The 18672-nt window shown below is 40.6% G+C and overlaps 2 protein-coding genes across 5 annotated transcripts in view; both read left to right on the top strand.

The window, feature by feature from the left end:
- The window catches only part of si:dkey-82f1.1 (DENN domain-containing protein 2A), a 38091-nt gene extending 24844 nt beyond the window's left edge, over positions 1–13247 (top strand). For both annotated transcript variants that reach the window (XM_030426672.1, XM_030426673.1), the window contains 17 exons: positions 203–330; positions 2316–2428; positions 2510–2707; positions 2991–3084; positions 3738–3788; positions 4065–4252; positions 4865–4974; positions 5673–5742; positions 6042–6119; positions 7621–7761; positions 7898–8046; positions 9774–9951; positions 10044–10085; positions 10213–10318; positions 11150–11449; positions 12070–12156; positions 12286–13247. In XM_030426672.1, the coding sequence (XP_030282532.1) occupies positions 203–330; positions 2316–2428; positions 2510–2707; positions 2991–3084; positions 3738–3788; positions 4065–4252; positions 4865–4974; positions 5673–5742; positions 6042–6119; positions 7621–7761; positions 7898–8046; positions 9774–9951; positions 10044–10085; positions 10213–10318; positions 11150–11449; positions 12070–12156; positions 12286–12317 (2065 nt within the window). In that variant the 3' untranslated portion in view covers positions 12318–13247. The remainder of the gene's footprint in view (positions 1–202; positions 331–2315; positions 2429–2509; positions 2708–2990; positions 3085–3737; positions 3789–4064; positions 4253–4864; positions 4975–5672; positions 5743–6041; positions 6120–7620; positions 7762–7897; positions 8047–9773; positions 9952–10043; positions 10086–10212; positions 10319–11149; positions 11450–12069; positions 12157–12285) is intronic.
- A 3163-nt stretch (positions 13248–16410) lies between these two features.
- The window catches only part of tead4 (TEA domain transcription factor 4), a 43060-nt gene continuing 40798 nt past the window's right edge, over positions 16411–18672 (top strand). Inside the window, exon 1 of one of the 3 annotated variants that reach the window (XM_030424579.1) lies at positions 16411–16683. The gene's annotated coding sequence lies outside the window, so the exon portion shown is untranslated. The remainder of the gene's footprint in view (positions 16684–18672) is intronic. The other 2 variants (XM_030424577.1, XM_030424580.1) reach the window with 2 other exon arrangements.

Raw genomic sequence — 18672 nt, forward strand, 5'->3', positions numbered from 1 at the left:
TTAATCTAAGGCAGTGATGAAACACAGATGTGATCGTTCAGATGTGGCAACCAGCAAACGGCAACATCAGTTTTCCTGCATATCAAACATTTTTTAACTGCACTGACATGAACGCAGAGGTATCAGGCAAAAGTCCTTCCTTCCTCTTCTTTTGTATTTGGCGTGCAACTCTCCTAAATCTTTGTAATCCTCTATCCACCAGGAAGTCCTATGAATTTGAGGATCTGCTCCAGTCGTCTTCAGACAGCTGCAGGGTGGACTGGTACGCTCAGTCCAGACTGGGCCTAACACGCACTTTATCGGAAGAGAATGTCTACGAGGACATAATAGGTAAACACGACAACATTGATTCTCAAATAAGGTTGGGATGCTGTGTAAAGCAAAAAACAGAAGACAATGTATTTGATTAGATTTTTGTAAATATACACTTATTTTAAATTGGGTGCCATGTCTCTAACAAGTTGGGACAGTGGCAGCGAAAGAATGTCTTGGAACTGTCAAAAACACCTGTTTAAATCATTCCTCAAGTAAACAGCTCAGTTGGTAACAGGTTAAAGTATCATGATATGGGTATGAAACCCTTGAAAGCTCAGTTCCTCACAAGCAGGGATGGAGCGGAGTTCACCACTTTGTGAAACACGTTATTGTCTAAAGAATATAACTCCATGGGCTCGGGAAGACCTTATAAAACCGTTGTTCATTGGCGACTTATTACAATGTGATGTCCCAACCTTTTAGGAATTGGGGTTGTACCAATCACACTTTTACTTTTCCATACCCCGACGGGATCTTCCACAAACGGCTGCATCTATCAAAAAATCAAGCCTCTGACATGTGATTTTAAAGTGTTTGTTGAACAGTTCTGCTCTTTTTAGGCTATGAATTGTTGCCTAGGACTTGATTTGTATTCTAAAAATACAAAAAAAAAACTTTGTTAAATACTGTACTGTAGTAAGGTTGGTCTATTTTCTCTACCCTTCATATGCTGCATGACCTTTTAGTTTCATTTCTCATATCGGTGTGATTCATAGAGTTCAGTCACAGAGGTGACGAGGAGGCCAAGCTGTCTTTACTCTGCTCTGTTTTTTCTGCTCCAGTTTTAATTTAAAGCCACACTGCTTCACTTTTATTAAAAATCATGTGTAGAAACCTGACCTGCGTTCCTGCCTTATTGTCTGTGTTATGCCAACCCCACCTAGAGCCTGTTTAATTTCATAACATGTACAATAGTGGCGTTGTGTGAGGTTGTGCTGCAGCTGAGGTTGGCTACTGTGCAGCAGGGGGCATATGAATGGCTTAGAGCCATGGACCATTACTGGCAATCACTTCATTTTGTTTTTGGTTTTCCTTCCAGGGGCTGGTGTGTAATGAGTGCTGCTTGCTCACAACAATCAAATTAAGTTTAATTATAATTGACTGATGCCGCAGCTTATTTTGTATTACTTTGTAGTTTCCTCCTTTTAGACAGTAGTATTGTTCTTTAAAACGCTCAGACATTGTTCACCAAGCACTCGGCAGTGTCCCATGGGTGAAATAAATCTGACACACTCACTATAGCTGTTGACTCAAGAAGCAGCCCAGGGAGGCAGAGATATAGATAACATGGACAGTGATGAACAGTTGTGGTGTCCTCCTCGTATTCCTGTCATCAACCTTCACACGCAAACCAGGCTCTTGTCAACACAGTTTGAGCACACAATCCGTGTGCCTGATAGTGTTTTCAGATTGAGAGGAATTCAACTGTCACTATTGCTATGTACTCAGACACACACTGACTGATGCGAGCTCACACATGTGCACAACTGACAGCACACGCAAACACACCGTAGAGATCGGTGCGACGTGCTCATCGGCCAGCAATGTGAAAAACAGCACGCTGATCCCTTGTTTTCCTCAGAGGGAGACGGAGCGGGGAACTGAACGTCCCTCTTTATACTCTGACTCCTCCAGGTCGCATCTGGCGGATGGATTGATAGAGCAGAGGAGAGACACGGAGAGACAGAGTCAAAGAGAGATATGAGACACAGGTTTTGGAAAAATGAAACTTCCTCACTCCTTATCTGCAGGGGAGGACCTGAGGCTGGAGTTACGTTTAGCATCAGACGTGCATAAGCATCTTATCCCAGTGAAATATGAGCAGGGTGAGTGCACTGCTGCCTCTGGTAGCTCTCTGCACATCTGGACCAGGAATTGTCTAGCAAAACAAACATGACTGATACAGAAAGCCTTTTGGAAAGGTTGTGAGAGACTGTTATGTAATCCAGGTGATGTTGATTCATTGGTTTTGAAAAATATTGTATTTTTTTCTTCTGAAGATCCTCCATCTAAGGAGAACCCCTACGAAGATATAGAGCTGGAGAGAAGTTGTTTGGGAAGCAAATGTGTTTCCCCTGCCTCCTCATCTCCTGTCCCTGACACACCAACTAAGGTACCTGATCACTGATGAATCACTTTAAATCAAAGTAGATTTAATAGAAGCATTCCTATACTAAGAATCTGCCCTCCCCAGCTCTCCACCAAGCCCGGCTTCTTCAGACAAAATTCTGAACGGCGAAGCTTTAAACTCCTGGAACTACGCAAGACCGGCAGGGACACTGGCATCTCCTCTCCCTCCAGGATCAGCCCCCCCTCCACACCCAGCAGCCCTGACGACACCCCCTGCCTCTCTGGAGACCCGTACAATCGCAGACGGAGGAAAATCCCAAAGGTATGAGAGTCTGAGAGGCCTCTGACAAAGCTCCCGCTGCTCCATCAGTGATTTATGATCCAGTGTACTGCTCGGGGAGGTTGGGAGCTGGTCCACTCATGCTTCCGTCTGGGGATGAGTAAGGCAGGGGTAACTTTTCTGACGGATATTTCCTGTGCGAAGTGTGCCTTGAGGAAGGCCTCCCAGAAGCTGTATTGAAATGATTTTGGTAGGAGGCTGGCAGATTGTGTTTATTAGTTTAAGGAGTTAAAGATGGACATTTCTTCCCCTTTACCTCCCGCAGATGGTGCTGAAAATCAATGGCATTTTTGAGGCGCGGAGAGGGAAGAAACGCATGAAGAGGGTGTCTCAGTCTACGGAGTCCAGCTCAGGGAGAGGTGAGGCTTCAAAATGTGATAGCAGGCCAAAGAAAAGACTGTTTTACCTGCTTCACATCAACTATGAATTTGCCGAAAGAAAATCTGTAGGAATCTTTGTTTTGTCCACCTCTGCAGCGCCTCCATCATGGAGGCTGTGGGGATTTTTGTGTTTGTCTGTTGGTTAGCAGGATGTCTCCAACACTTGTTAACTGATTTCAATAAAAAGTTGGTGGAAAGTTACGTTGTGGGCAAAGGAACACAAGATTAGTTTCTGGTGTGAAAACAGTTCCAGGTGCAGATCCTGCTGTGGAGCCAGTAATTCTTCCTGACATCGCAAGGCCATTCTGTCTAATATTTTCACAATTCTCTGTACTTTCAAGAATACGACAATTATATGGCCCTTTTTTTCAGTGTCCTCCAGTGTTATCCACCCGTTACAAGTCTGATAATACTTCATCATATGTATTCACTTAATTTTATGGGCAAGGCTACTTTCAAGGGTCGCTTGAAACTGACCCATGTTTCAGGGGACTGGGTGGTGTTGTGTGGTGGTGGTGGTTGGAATGAAAGCAATGAGAGCAAATTCCATGTGTTCAGAGTTTCCTGTGATTGTTATGAGCGGCACCCTCACGATCTGTTTTTCTTTTTTATTCTCTTGTTTCTTAATTTAGTGACAGACGAGAACAGCGAGTCGGAAAGTGACACAGAGGAGAAACTACAAGGTAAGAACAGAAAAGAAATAGTCACACATACAGGAGCTAATTATGAAATTGTCATTAGTTCAAAAAATTAGGCACGATTGGAGGATCTATGCATATACTGATTCAGTTCCTAGTTTTCTCTTCTTTCATTGTTCCACTGTATAGCTTACGTCAAAAGTATACACAGATGGAACTGATGATATCCTTACATAGCCTCACGGTGACCATACGTGCTATTGCGTATGTCTGCATACATGACTTGATTTATTCCATGAAATGTGTTTCTGCGTCTCTCAGCTCACAGCCAGCGGCTGGTGTCGGTCCAGTCCATGCTGAGGCAGACGGGGCGGTACCGGACCTTGGAGAAGGATCTGATGGAGCTCCAGGAGAGAAAACTCTTTGAGTATTTCATAGTTGTTGCGCTCCACAAGACCAAGGCTGGAGTCCCATACTTGCCAGAGGTCACACAGCAGTTCCCTCTCAAGGTGAAAGAGGATACAAATGTTACCAACGCACTTATTTAAAAGATGAACTGCTGGAAATTAAAGATAAAGAAACTACTGATAAAGAAACATAATTTTTTGCTTTCCTGTCAGAGCAATAGTAATAATTCAACCTATATATCTTTATGAGCATGAGGCGGTATGGGCTTTTCTGGCAAAAGAAAAACAGAACTTTTTTTATGTAAAAAAAGAGGAGCCTTGTCATTTTTTAGCAGCATTACCACTGAATAATGAAAGCTTCTGTTTAATCAACAAAATACAAGAGTCTAAAATTCTGTTTTAGTTGTGGCCGTCTAAAAAGAACATGTGTGCTTTAAGTGGTTCTTTTCTGCTCATAATTTTTTTTCCAGTGTGCACTGCAGATGTCTCGGGTCCATTTAAATCTTGCAGCAATCTAATCTGAAATCTTTTGTGGTGTTATGTATATATATATATATATATATATATATATATATATATATATATATACACATATATATATATATATATATATATACATATATATATATATATATATATATACATATATATATATATATATATATATATATATATATATATATATATATATATTCTATCTCGTTTGTCTTCCAGCTTGAAAGGAGCTTCAAGTTCATGCGTGAGGCTGAGGACCAGCTGAAGGTCATCCCTCAGTTCTGCTTCCCTGATGCTAAAGACTGGGCGCCTGTCGACAATTTCCCCAGGTCAGTCCAAGTCTGTTGGCTGCCGCGGCCCTTAGGACATAAAAAAAAAGTCAAAGAAAACAGGGACAGAGGAATTTCCTGGCAGAGTGGTCATAGCTTGTGTGTGTTCCTCGCTAATAAGTACTTGTTAGAGAAGAAGCTGACAGCCCAAAATAGAAATGACCTCGTGGCTTGTAAGATGACTGTTCATTCTTTAATAATTAGGCTCTGGCAGTGACAAATGATTACAGGGAGAGAGGATGGATTGAGTACATTACACCTGGTTTGTTACTACAAAAGCACCTCTCTGCCTTTGCTGTTTAAAAACGACCGAATTACCCAATACCACCTAGCTGGGCCACTCAACGTCTGCATTGTTCTGAGAAGCGATGATGTGTGTCCTGACTGTGATGGCCAATAATTACCTCCAGGCAAATGTTCATCGGGTGAGGGGCCAGCAAACACACACCTTCACTGAAATGGCTGACACTCTTACCTGTCTAGAAGGTCCTCACCGGTCAATGAATACCTGTCAGTGAAAGCTAAGGAGGCTTTGTGTGAATATTTGCAGAGTAAGCCTATCCTGAGGGTTTTCCTTTTCAAGTACAAAGTCGTAGCTCTGTTTACCAAAACACAAGTCCAGTCCAGAATGGAGCGTTCTGTTTCCATTCCTGCATATCCAAAAAAAAATGTCTCCTCTTTTTTTTTTTAATCTCCAGTGAGACGTTCTCATTTGTCCTGACTGGTGAGGATGGAAGCAGGCGATTTGGCTACTGTCGGAGATTACTGGTATGCCCCTTGTCACTAGCTTTTCCTATTTTAATTTAAACACAGATAATCGTTCACTATAAACTTGCTTATGTAATTTCCTCTGTTCTTGCAAGTTCTCCATACTTATTTCTGACACATTTCTTGTCTTTGCTTGATAAAATGAATCCAAATTTTTTATCCTAAATGTGCTGTCAATGTCTCTGTGTAACAAAAGCTTTGCTCTGCTCCACTGGTCTAATCCTGTGGTTGTACTTGGATGAGCAGTCTTGTGACACACAAGTGTTTTGAACCTGTCTTTTTCTTTCGGCTGTTCTCAGCCCAGCGGTAAAGGCCGAAGGCTCCCTGATGTCTACTGCATCGTCAGCCGCCTGGGCTGCTTCGACCTCTTCTCCAAGGTAGATACAGTGAACCAAACACAAATGCACCAAGTTCACATGAATGCATGTTTTGCGGCATCGCACAGAATTTCTTGTGTTACACAAACGCATACTGTACATACAACCCCACCCCCACTAAACGAGCACAGAGCTGTACCACCCTCGGTGCCCACAGAGCCCCACCCACCCTCCGTCCGGTCTATATCCCACAGAGCCTCGTAGTCCTGGTTCTAGTATGGAGACACATGTGAACTGCAGCTGATGTGGTTACTGCAGTGGAAAAGGTTCCCCATACTGGGCTTAAGATTTATAAGCATGTTGAACCATGTGCTTAGCGTTCATATGCCTTTGCCAAAAAAGGGATTTCAAGGATACAGATTGAGACATAGAAGGGTGAATACAGTATATCTGTTGTTATTTATGAATATATAAATATGTTTCATCTGTATGAGATCAGCTACACAACACTAATACAATACAGATGTGTAGATATGTGTGTAGATGAGTACACACATTGGATTCAGCCTGTTAGCCATTAGTTGTACTCACTTTTGACAATATGTGACTGTCTCCACTGAATCAGGGCAAGATTTAAAAAGTCTGTGAGGAGAAATAACACTGTTTCCCCAAGAATCGTTAGTCCAGAGTCCCAGTTGAATTGAGTAACTTCAGCCTTGATTCATTTATGATGGCACATGAATGAGATGTGTCAGTTCAGAAAGAAGAGATTGGAGTGTCAGTGGGATTTTTGCCTGTTTAAATAAGGGAAATTCGACAATACCATAAATGCTTTAACTGATACTGACATGTATGAAACAGTTTGGTGCTGGAAAATCTGGACATAATCCTCTTATCACTGTACAGCACAAGTAACGGATACTTCTCTATCTGGGTGTGAAGGCAAAAAACAGAAATGTCTTTTTTCAGTGTATCTAGTAATTTAAATTCCTGACAGATTAAAGAACCTCATCACATACATGCAATAATAGAAATTCAGTTATTGCCATAAAGAAGTCCCATTCTTTGATTCACAACACTGCATACAGTGGCCAAATACACCAAGAGATGCAAAGGTGACAGCTAAAATGATATAAATAATATGACAAATACTATAATAATATTTGTACATAGCTCCACAATCAAGTTAGCAATAACATATATAAGAGGGCCAGTGAGACTTTCAAAATAAAGCTTGCTGACATACTGTTCACATCTTATGACAAATTAGGACTTTTGAACTGTTATTAACATCATGAAGTCATTATGATTTGGTTAGGTTTAGGCACAAAAATGACTTGATAGGTTTAGGAAAAGATCACTTGGGGTTCAGATAATTAAATTCATAACGCTACGTAAGTCACGCAAAGTAATGACAAAAAAAGTCTAATCTATTGAGACTATCATGTTTTTAGCTGGGATAGAACGATCTAATGCTCTACAGGTGCCTGACACATCTACAGTGTACATAAATATTTGTGATTGTAGATATTAAAATGTCTTCCCTCTCTGTGTTTCCCAGATTCTGGATGAAGTGGAAAAGAGGAGAGCCATCTCTCCTGCTCTGGTGCAGCCCTTTATGAGAGGCATAATGGAAGCTCCTTTCCCTGCTCCAGGAAGGACTATCACTGTCAAGAACTTCCTGCCTGGCTCTGGGACAGAGGTGAGATGATGATGGTGTCATTTTAGAAAAACAGCATTTGAAGATGTAGGTTTTTTTCACCCCAGTCTAAGAGGGAAAACTCCATATGTGTTTGAAATTATATAACCACATCAGTGTCTTTCTCTCTTTCCTACAGGTGATAGAGCTGTGTAGGCCATCAGATTCCCGTCTGGAACATGTGGACTTTGAGTGTCTATTCTCCTCCTTGAGTCTCCGTCTCCTTCTCCGAGTGTTTGCGTCTCTCCTTCTGGAGCGCAGAGTCATCTTCACCGCCGACAAACTCAGGTTGGCTCCGGCAACATATATTGTTACAGATCGCTGTGGTTAGTCTGCTTTCCGAAAACCTAAAGATCGCATGTTCGATCCTTGCAAAACCTCAATCCTGGGGCGGATGGAGTCATTGCGGTAAATTTAATTAATTCATTTGATTAATCTGCCACTGAAAGGACCAAAAGAGTAAAGAGTTTGAAGGGTATGACAGAGAGACAAACAGTCTTAGGAAAGGAAGATCCTGACCGAGTGTGAGAGGAAGGAATGCTGTTGTGTTATACAGTCGCCTGGGGAACAATCACTTCTCCTCTGGAAAACTGTCATGGAAGCCAGATAGAAGGGCTTGAGAGCATGACTCCAGAGCTAACACGTGTTCACAATGACGTCATCACACCCACACAGTCCACTTAAAGCCTTTAACTGTTGTGGTACACCTGGTTCAGCATGTGGGCTCAGTAGAATCAGTAGCTGTACCCACCTACCTCGTGGTTAAGGCATTCTAATAAACATGTAGTTTGCCCATGTACCTTTGTTAAAAGAAGTAGTGCAAGAAGCCTTTCTCACCAGAGCTCAGATTACGAGTTGTTGCAAACGCTCTTCTGTGGAGTGGAAACTTGGCCTCGTCAATCAATTTTTTTTAATGAATTAACTGTGAGCAGATGCACACCCGGGAGAGATTAAATTAACAGCTTGGGGTGAGTGTGTTTGCTGCCGCTGTATAGTTTTTGTGTTACATCACTCTCCCTCAAGAGATGCTCTTTAACATTCCTCTTAGGGTAACAGCGGGATTGTTGCAGCAACAGGAATGAACTTTTAGCATTATGTTCCAAATTAAGAAACGTGTGGCGGGAGACGTGACGTCCTTGAGGAGTTGATTAGCACCCTCTTGTGGCAGAGATGAGACTATATATACAGCCATAAGAGCCAGCTTTTAGGGATACACTTTGCTTTGTGGAAGATTTTGTGCTGTATTTTCCTCTCTCTTTTAGTTACACTGAGATACTTGGTCAAATATTGCAACTTTTTTGACCTGTGTGTTGCAAAGTTCACTGTTGTAGAAAGTCATTATGGGGAACTTAGGGACCAAGTGAGGCAGCGGTAACTACTGATACATTATGTGACCTGATGTGATGTATTGAAAAGGGACGTATATAGAATCACAGGTAGAGCCTGACTGAAACCTCGTTTTTGGTGCTGCTGCCGATACCAATATTGGGGAGTAAAAAATTCTGATATCAATATATTGGCTGATATTCAAACATATTTTGTAGTGATCCTTCAAACGTGGTAATCAGACCCAGATAATATCGCCATCAGATGTATCAGTCACGCTCAACACATGATTATATAAGGGATATTACTACATTGCTCTGGAACATTTTGTCAGTAAACACAGGTATATGATAATTTATTTTTGTTTATATATTTAACTTTTATTTAACCAGAAAGTCCATTGAGATTAAAACCCCTTTTTTTAAGGGAGAGCTGGCTGAGATGGCGCACCAAAAATCACTTATAATTACAAATTGATGCACAGAAACCAAATTGTTTTTAAACTCCCCCAAATCAATTCAAGGCGAGGACATGGTGAGTTTTTTGTAGTCCTGATAAGTATCTGTGGGGCTTTTTGTTAAGGCTTTCCTTATGTTTTCTTGGAGTCTAATGTCTTCTACTCTACCAAACTGTCCCATCAAAAATCAGTAATCAACCATGTTTGACATTTTCTTTCTCTCTTTCTGCAGCACATTGTCTCAGTGTTGTCACGCAGTCGTGGCTCTACTCTACCCCTTCACCTGGCAGCATACGTACATCCCCGTGCTCCCGCCCTCCATGTTGGATATTGTCTGCACCCCTACACCCTTTATAGTGGGCCTCCTCTCAAGCTCCCTGCCTCGACTCAAAGAGCTGCCCATCGAAGAGGTGAGACGAGTTTATTATGTACCCGTGACCCTTCTTTGACTCTGAACAATAGCTCCAGGAAATTACATCACTCTCCTCTGCCCTTCCCTCAGGTCCTGGTGGTCGACCTCTGCAACAGCCGCTTCCTACGACAGGTAGAGACCACAGCGAAAAATCTGTCTGCTACACATGTTGTGACTCCGCCAGATGTCTTGTGAATACAGTGTGTTTATTCACTGCAGTGTGTTGACTCTATTTACATCTGTGTGCTTCCCTTCACAGCTGGATGATGAGGACTCCATTCTTCCCCACAAGCTGCAGGCGGCTCTTGAGCACGTGCTGGACAAGAGGAGGGAGCTGGCCTGTGAGAAAGGAGATCTGCCCAATGGTGACTCAGCACAGTTATTACAGCTTTATGATGTACTCTATTTATACAGCATAATAACATAATATCAGAAGTAACAGACACTTAATTGACAGATTATATGATCAATTGTTATTGATTTTTTTTTAAATAACTTGCCTTTGTCAGTTGTCTTAAAGACCTGGGTTATGTATCATTACAGCGTGTTCAGAAGATTGCCAAACAAAACTTCTACCTTCTAAGTTTAACTCTCCATCATCCCCAACCAGATCGCTGATGTCAGGCTGCATTAAATAAAAACACATTTAAGACAATTGAGCCACCTAAAAGTAATCATATGTGACTGGATAATAGTTTTGTGGCACATTAAAACATTCCATGGCACCTCTGATCCTTTTTGGGAAGTTTAATCATTTTCCAGGACTTCTCCATGTGACTGGATAGCTACTATACGAGCATATATAAAAGGAACATTTAACAGTGATGGAAATCATACTAGAAATGTTTCTGGTATGTAGGTATTTTGCAAATGTCACACTCCAAACATACATAATGTAGAAGTACACTATAATGCAACATCACATCACTGCTTGGTGTGGCCACGAGACAACAGCCATTTTTTAGACAACAGAGTTCAGTGTCGCTACCTTATGCAGCTGTTAGGAGGTTGTTTTTAATCACTGATGCATCCTTTAGCGCGCCCAATATTAAAGTGAAACTTTTTAACCAAAATTGGAAATTTATAGCAAATATCCACCGGCGTTATATATATTTAAGAATATATCAATATCCTGTGATTTAATCTTCTCTATTTTTTTTCTTGTCCTCGGTTTTCACTCGTCTACCTCCACCCAGACTCAAGCTCCCTCAGCACGGTGGTGTCAGAGGCCTTTGTGCGTTTCTTCGTGGAGATGGTGGGTCACTACTCCCTCTTCATGGGTGGAGCAGAGCGGGAGGACGAGTCCGTCTCCTCCCCCACCTTGCCCAGCCCCTCGTCTTCCTCCTCCTCATCCTCCAGCTCGTCCTTTCAGCGCGACCCCTTTCGCAAAGCGGTCACTTCCAAGAGCTTGAGGAGATTCTTGGAGGTTTTCATGGAAACGCAGATGTTCACCGGCTTCATCCAGGAGAGGGAGCTGCGCAGGCAGGGCCTCAAAGGTACTGAGATTTGGTTACAGAGAGAAGAGTCGGGTAGAGTTTCGAACCATTAAAGGAGAAGTGCCTACTACATACCTACTGTATGTGCATGTGAAAAAACGTGCCTTTTTTGCTCATATCAAAGTTTTATTGAAATTCAATGTATATTTTTGCAAAGTAAATATTTTATAATAGAAGAAAGAATATTACTTTAAAGCTGGCCCATAACTCTGGAAGGAATGTTGATGACTTGTAAGACCTTATCACGTGGTCTCAATCAGCAGTTGAATTTTGCTTAGATTTCCTGGAACTGTAGATGTTTAGATAAAAAATGTGAAGGTATTTTAAATCCATCAACTCGAGGTCTCAAACTCCACATGGTAATTTAGTATGATTATGAGGACTGTGTAATACGGTCAAAAGCTCCAGATTTTTCTTTTTTGTCAGCTGCTGTTACAAAGCTCAATAATGTGGCCACAGTTTGTTATGTGTTTCGGTTTCCCTTGAATATTATATCTCAATATTGATGGGACTTATAAGAACGATAAGAAAGAGAAAAATAAATTAAGGAAAATGTAGGTGTAATGGGTATCTTTAAAACATTTCACTTGCAGTATTTGACTTGCTCTTTTATTTTTCAGGTCTGTTTGAGGTGAGAGCACAGGAATATCTTGACTCGCTACCAGGGAGCGAGCAGCGAGGAGTCAACAAGTTCCTCAAGGGTCTAGGTGAGATTTATTATACAGCCTCAATCAAATGATCAACCAGTTATTGGACTACAAATACTGCAAGTACAATACAAAAAATGCCTCAAGTAAGAGTTTGGGATGGTGATTCACACCTGTTGCTCTTTTCAGGAAACAAGATGAAATTCCTTTCCAAGAAATGATGCTTGGAGTGAGGACGTCATCTGCGAAAGTAGGACAAAAGCATGGAGGTGTGCGGTAAAAGGAGGAGGAAGATGCGCTCCCCGGATGTGGAGAACATAGAGACGGAGAGGCGTCTTTAGCTCAAACGGGAACGGAGGACTCGAGAAGTGAACTGAACTCACAGTATGTGAACATGAGTGAATCTGGGGGAAGGTTAGATTTTTATATTCAGCTTCTTTAACCAGTCATTCCATTAGTGTTGTGAAGGGTTCACTCAGCTCGGACCAAAACACCCTCCAGCATGATAAAGCGATGTCTAACAGTGTCTCCGACTTCTTTCCCAGATTACAGTCAATCCCTGCAGCTTTTTACTGTATAGCACAGCACAGTGTAAATGTTTTTAGGAACAGTGTTATGGCTCCTTCACTGACTTTACCTATAAACCTGTAAAGAAGGAGCGTCACTGAAGGCCCTGTTTTGTACAATACTTTCCTATACATTCCAAGTATTTTCTATAGAAGCTTTATTAAATACCATAGTACAACTTCTTCAACAGCAGGAGGCTTTTCAGTTAATTTATATTCTGTTTAGACAACTTAATCTCTTTTTTTTTTTTTTTTCTGTTAAATGAGTGCAAAACAAATCTCCTGTAGTTTGTGATAGGCTTTATTTAACAGAGTCTAGTGTTTGGGTTGTTGGGTAAATGTACCACTGTTTTAGCTAAATGAACTTTTGTTGGAAAAAGGAATGAGCACCAAAAGGAAATCAGCGTGAATACAGCTCTCACTTTGGTTTGAGTAAAGTGTGGATGAACTTGAGGTCGAAGAAAGGATGTGTATCTTAGGCCAATCAGTATCAATGTGCTCACAGAAGCAACTAGGTTTGTCTTAAACGTGATTAAGAGTACAATGAAACTTTATGAATAAAGTGATTTGAATTTTTGAATTAGACACTGACTCATTATTTCATACAATATTGTAAATATGTGTATTTAAAGTGAGTAACTTTTGCTGTTGCTGAGCTACAGTAAGTTTACTTCTTGTTTACATTTACATTTTTTTTAGCATATTTTTAATTACACTTGCTGAAACTGTGAAGTGTTTCATCACACAAAAATAATTATGTTTGCATTACAATATACTTTAATATGCAATGGTTAAAAGAACTCATGAATTTCAGAATAATGTTTACCATATTATTGAATTGTTATTTTCACAATATATACTGTCAGGTTGCTCGTGCATTTCACAAAGGGATTAATGATGTCTCAACTTAATTTATTATAATACATCATAATTTATTTGTTGACTATATTTTATTATGTATTATCACTCTGAATCTGCAAAAATAACTAGCAACTAATATCATCACATATGTGTAGTGGAGTAAAAAGTGTAAAGCAACATAAAATGGAAATACTCAAGCATAGTAAGATTAATTCAAATTTGTACTCAAGTACAGTACTTGAGTAAATGTTTCTTTTCATGACAGAGGTGATGTCAATTAGTAATGTTTGAGTTCCATCTAGCTCCAGAGGGCGCTGTTAACACATCCTGTCTAAATTTTAAGCTGTGTAGTGGTTTAACTTGTAGATTAATTGTAACTATAAAGTACATGTTTGCCAAATAATTCATCCCCTTTAATGTGATGCACATAAACCAACACTGGTGCAGACAGTTTCTGTAGAGTCACATAACCAGTGAAATGGCTGATCAGCTGTGTGTAGCAGAAGGATTGTAATTGACTCTTAACACACTTTTATCTGCAAAGGTCAAGCTTTAGGAGAGTCAGAGTGATTGAACTGGCACCATGAAGACAAGAGAACACATGAAGCAACTCAGAGATAAGATGATTGACAAACAATTCAGGAGATACAACGACCTCCTACAAGTACAGTTAAATCAGGCATAAAGAAATGGAAAGAACAGCACAGCAGGCTGCTCTGTACTGTCCAGCCTGGTTCTTTCCATCTCCACAAGAACAATGACTACTAATTTGTATCACTTATATGTTACGAGTCAACATCACATTACCCGGAGAACAGTGTGTGGTGTCACTGTTTGAGTCCGTCATACCCACAGTATCCACTGGAGGACTCTGTTACCCAGTTCATGTTGTCTTGCATGTGTTTCCTGCAGAGTCCGAAGTTCAGAATCACATCTCAGACAATTCAGCCCGCGGGCCTTTGAGGACTCTCACAACATGCCCAAATCCAACATTAGTATTGCTTTTGTCTGCTTATGTGAGAATATAAGCAGAGGAGGTGAAAGACGAAACTGTCACAGTTTGCATTTTCCCTCAAATTGTTAACATTTTTGTTTTATTCAACTTATTAGGGTTTTCTACAGCTCAATATATCTTCTTCTGTTACAAGTGTTATTATCAAAGTTACTACTTAAATTAAAGAGGTATTAAAAGTGATTTAATCAATTTCTTTATCATATTATTATCATATGATGTGAGGGGATAAATAGTTTATAAAAACAGAAGCTGTGACATGAAATGTGTGCCAGTCTGTTCTAACGTAGGTCTACCATAAGAATTGGCCACTTGTAAAATTAAAAAAACAAATATGGGGAGCATATCACCACATTAACTACAAACTGCTTCTAATTGTAGCTGCCATCAGCCAGTTAGCTCAGGTAGGTGTGCAGCTAGCGGGTCGGACTGGAAGGTAACAACTGGAAATTTGCTGCACTGACCTGATACTCGGATGTTCCCACTTCACAAACTGGTAAATTGCTCCTCCGATTTTGGTTTGCTCATTCGGTAGACCCATGGATGCGGAAAAGAAGTTACTTTAGGTCACTCTACATGGACAGCAACTGATGGTTACAACCTAAAAAAATACATTACAGATTACATGTGAGCCAAAACTTGATTTACAAGTCATGAGCTTTATAAGTTTCTTACAGTCAACTCAATGTTCGCTTTGATCTGCCCTTGTTTCAGTATCATATGACAACTGAACTCAGCAACTCTTGAACCGTGCATTTCTCTGACTTTCGGAGTTGTTGATCCAATTGAGGAGGTGCTGACATTAATTTTTCTAGTCAGAAAACATTTTCCCATCCATTCCAACACCCCCTGAATGCAGTGTTGTTGTTGACACTGCTAGCACAGAAACTTTTGTACGACAACGGTGGTCGGGGCCAGCTGGTTGCTTAAAAACTTTACTTTATTTTTTATCTCCCATCTCCTACAGTTTTGTACATTAAAGGTTAGAATTTGGGTCAAAAACACATTGAAAAACTTCACTTTAACCATCAACAAAATATGAAGGAATTACAGTTTTAACATTCTGAGGTCTACGATGTTGCAGAGCTTGCATAGCATGCTAACCAGCTAGCCCAAGCTGGTCCTGATTCTATGTGCTCCACGCTCATAGTCAGGACTCTAGCTGCACGGCTAGCTGAGCTTAGTAGCTATCGGAAAGCAGAAGCGGTAGCTTTGGTGATATGCTGCACACTGCTTAGATAGATAGAGAGATGCTTTATTGGTAATAAGGGGAATTCAGCTTACACAACACATGCAAATCACATTTTGCAAAAAAAGGACAAGAATTTAAGAGTATGAACAGAATACGAGGATTCAAAAACACACACAGCATTGAAGTGATAGCCCAGTTAACTTTCATTAACGTCAATACGTGCATTTAACTGTATTGGGGGAATTCTGAGCTTTGAGTATTACTTTAACAGGGGGCCAGTTCTCACTTATTGCACCGTTAACTGTCTAATTCAGTTCTCATTGGGGGCAATGTTGGATATTTGTTCACTTCAAACCAAGATATAAAGTTGAATAAACTTTATTCACACAAGAAAAAAAAGACAGATTTTTATATTATTGCCACACAGTAACATGACAGTGTAGTCATGTGTTTGTGCCTCCTCCTGAGGTCAGCGACAGTTTCCTCCGTCTGTTCCAGTATTTTCTTTTTATTCTTGATGATATTTCCTTTGGGCTACTCCCCCCCTCCATCCCCCCACCCTTTCCCTTTGCTTTCCTTTCCTTTTCGGAGCCTTCCTCCCTCCTCCTCCTCCTCCTCCCTCCTCTCCACCCCCTCGTCATTACGCATTGACCGGTCAGACCTGCCTCCTCTCCTTCTCCCCTCCCCTCACCTCCCCTCCTTCCCTCCCGTGGTCTTTTTCACTGGCTTTTTCCAGGCTTCATGTCATACCACGGCTAATTCCTGAAATTCCTGCCCTCCTCTCGCTTCAAACAAACGGAGCTCCAGGAAGGAGACGAGGCAGCAGAAAACGCACAGAAAAAAAAAAACAAAAGAGAAAAAGAAAAAAAAAAATCACAGAGTCATCTTAAGAATAATATCACACTGCTCCACCTGCCTGCTGCTCTGCCCGGCTGCTTATAAGAGAGTCTCACCAGGTAAGATCCTACAAGAGTTTTATAATATGTTTTGTTTCCCCTTTCTTTTTAAAAAGTCTTGTTCGGATCTAAACTGCGTGCGTAAACTTTCCCTTTGTGGATGTGAAATCAGAACTTCTGTGCGCTTTCTCCCTCTCTCTCTCTCTCCCTCTTTCTCTCACACACACACACACACACTCACTCACTGTCGGAGATAACATTCCTCAAATATCTCGCATTTCTCCGCTCAAATTCCGGCATTTTTTTTCCCCTTTTAATTCCAGCGCTGGAGTGTGTGTGTGTTGTGTGCGTGTGTGTGCGTGTGTGTGTGGTTTGACTTCCTGTGCCGGAACTTTTTTCAGTTTCTTTTCTTTTCTTTTTTCTTTTTGTTATTGAGGGGGAATAAACAATCACAGTCGTGCAGGCAAACGCGCGCGCGCGTGTGTGTGTGTGTCCAGGTAAAATTTTACACCCGGGGACACTGAGATCATTCAAAGTGTGTATATATTAACTCGCACGATTCATTCAGAGGACGTTTTGTTCCCCCCCCCCTCTCCGCTTTCAACGAGTGTGAGTAGACTGGACGCGGCTTGACTCAGCTGTTGTTTGTCCGCTAGATCATTTAAACACCTGTATGGTTTTTTAACGGCGCGTGTTATCAGCAGTGTTGAAGGAAGCATTGAGATGAGTCAGTAAAAAGTAAACACGCCGCCATGTGAGGACACCCTCTCACAAGTAATGTGTTGTGCTTTCAACTCCAGTCGAGGTAAACGGTGTTTTAAGAAGTATTCAGAGGCTTTACTAGAGTAAAAGTAGAAATAGCACACTGCGAAAGTGCTCCTTTACAAGTCAAATCCTGGCATTGAAAGTGAAATAATATCAGGAAAATGTATTTTAGTTAAATAAGTACTTATTTTGCAGGCAAGTGGTCAGTTGTGTCATTATGTGAGGCCACTGTTCAGTTAATATTGTTATTTTTGATGCATTATAATCTTGTAGCTGACTGAGCTGGAGCTGATTCATGCTGTTATTATCTAATTTACTTATATGCATTGTTGTAAGACGGTACCCAAAAGTCATACTTGAGTAAAAGAACAAATACTGTGTGAAAATATCAGTTTTGTAAAAGTGAAAGTCACTTGGGAAGAAGTCTGATATTAAAAGTGCTGAAGTACTTTTCTGTAGTAAAAGTAATCTACTAGGAACTTGTTATTACATGGATGTTGATATTGTTTACTAAAGGTCAACTGATGCAATCCGCAAAGTAACTAGTAGCTAAAGTGGTCAAATAAATGTAGTGAAGTATAAAGTAGGATGTTTGCGTGTGGAAGCAGAAAGTAGCAGAAAATGAAAATACTCAACTAAGGTACAAGTGTGTCAAAATTGTACTCAAGTAAATGTACTTAGTTACATTCCATCACTGACCAGGATTTATTTGTATTGTTGTTATTAACATCCAAACACCCAGTAATTCATGACTCCTTATGGCCACATTATTACATAAAATGGAAATATTCTTGGTATTTCTGTGTCATATCGAACACATGTTCTCAGTATACAGCGTGGCATTTTTGCAACTTTGCAATCTGCGCTACATTTTAAAACAAAGGCACCAAACAGTGTCTGAATTTGTAAAGACAGTCAGTTCAGCAGGTCAGAGAGATTTGAGAGGCTACTGTAGCTGATTCTTGCTGTTTTTATGTTATATAATGTACCTAAATGTTTTTAAAATGTTCAAGATAACTAATAACAATAACTGAAAGTTACATAAAGTGAAATCAAAGTATAGTTTCCTCTGATATCTGCTGGTGTAGAAGAAGAATAAGAGGCAGTAGCAGGCAGAAGACGCAAGAACCAATTTTTAAAAGGTGTGCATTGTACTTTTTAATTCAACCACATTTTACTTTGAAGATTATGATCTGACATAATAAACATATTATCGGCGTATAAAATATGATGCGTTTTAAAAATTTGTACTGTCCAGCAATAGAGAGCAGTTGTGGCAAGTTA

Source organism: Sparus aurata, chromosome 8 (genome assembly GCF_900880675.1).
Source record: "Sparus aurata chromosome 8, fSpaAur1.1, whole genome shotgun sequence".
Classification (NCBI taxonomy): Eukaryota; Metazoa; Chordata; class Actinopteri; order Spariformes; family Sparidae; genus Sparus; species Sparus aurata.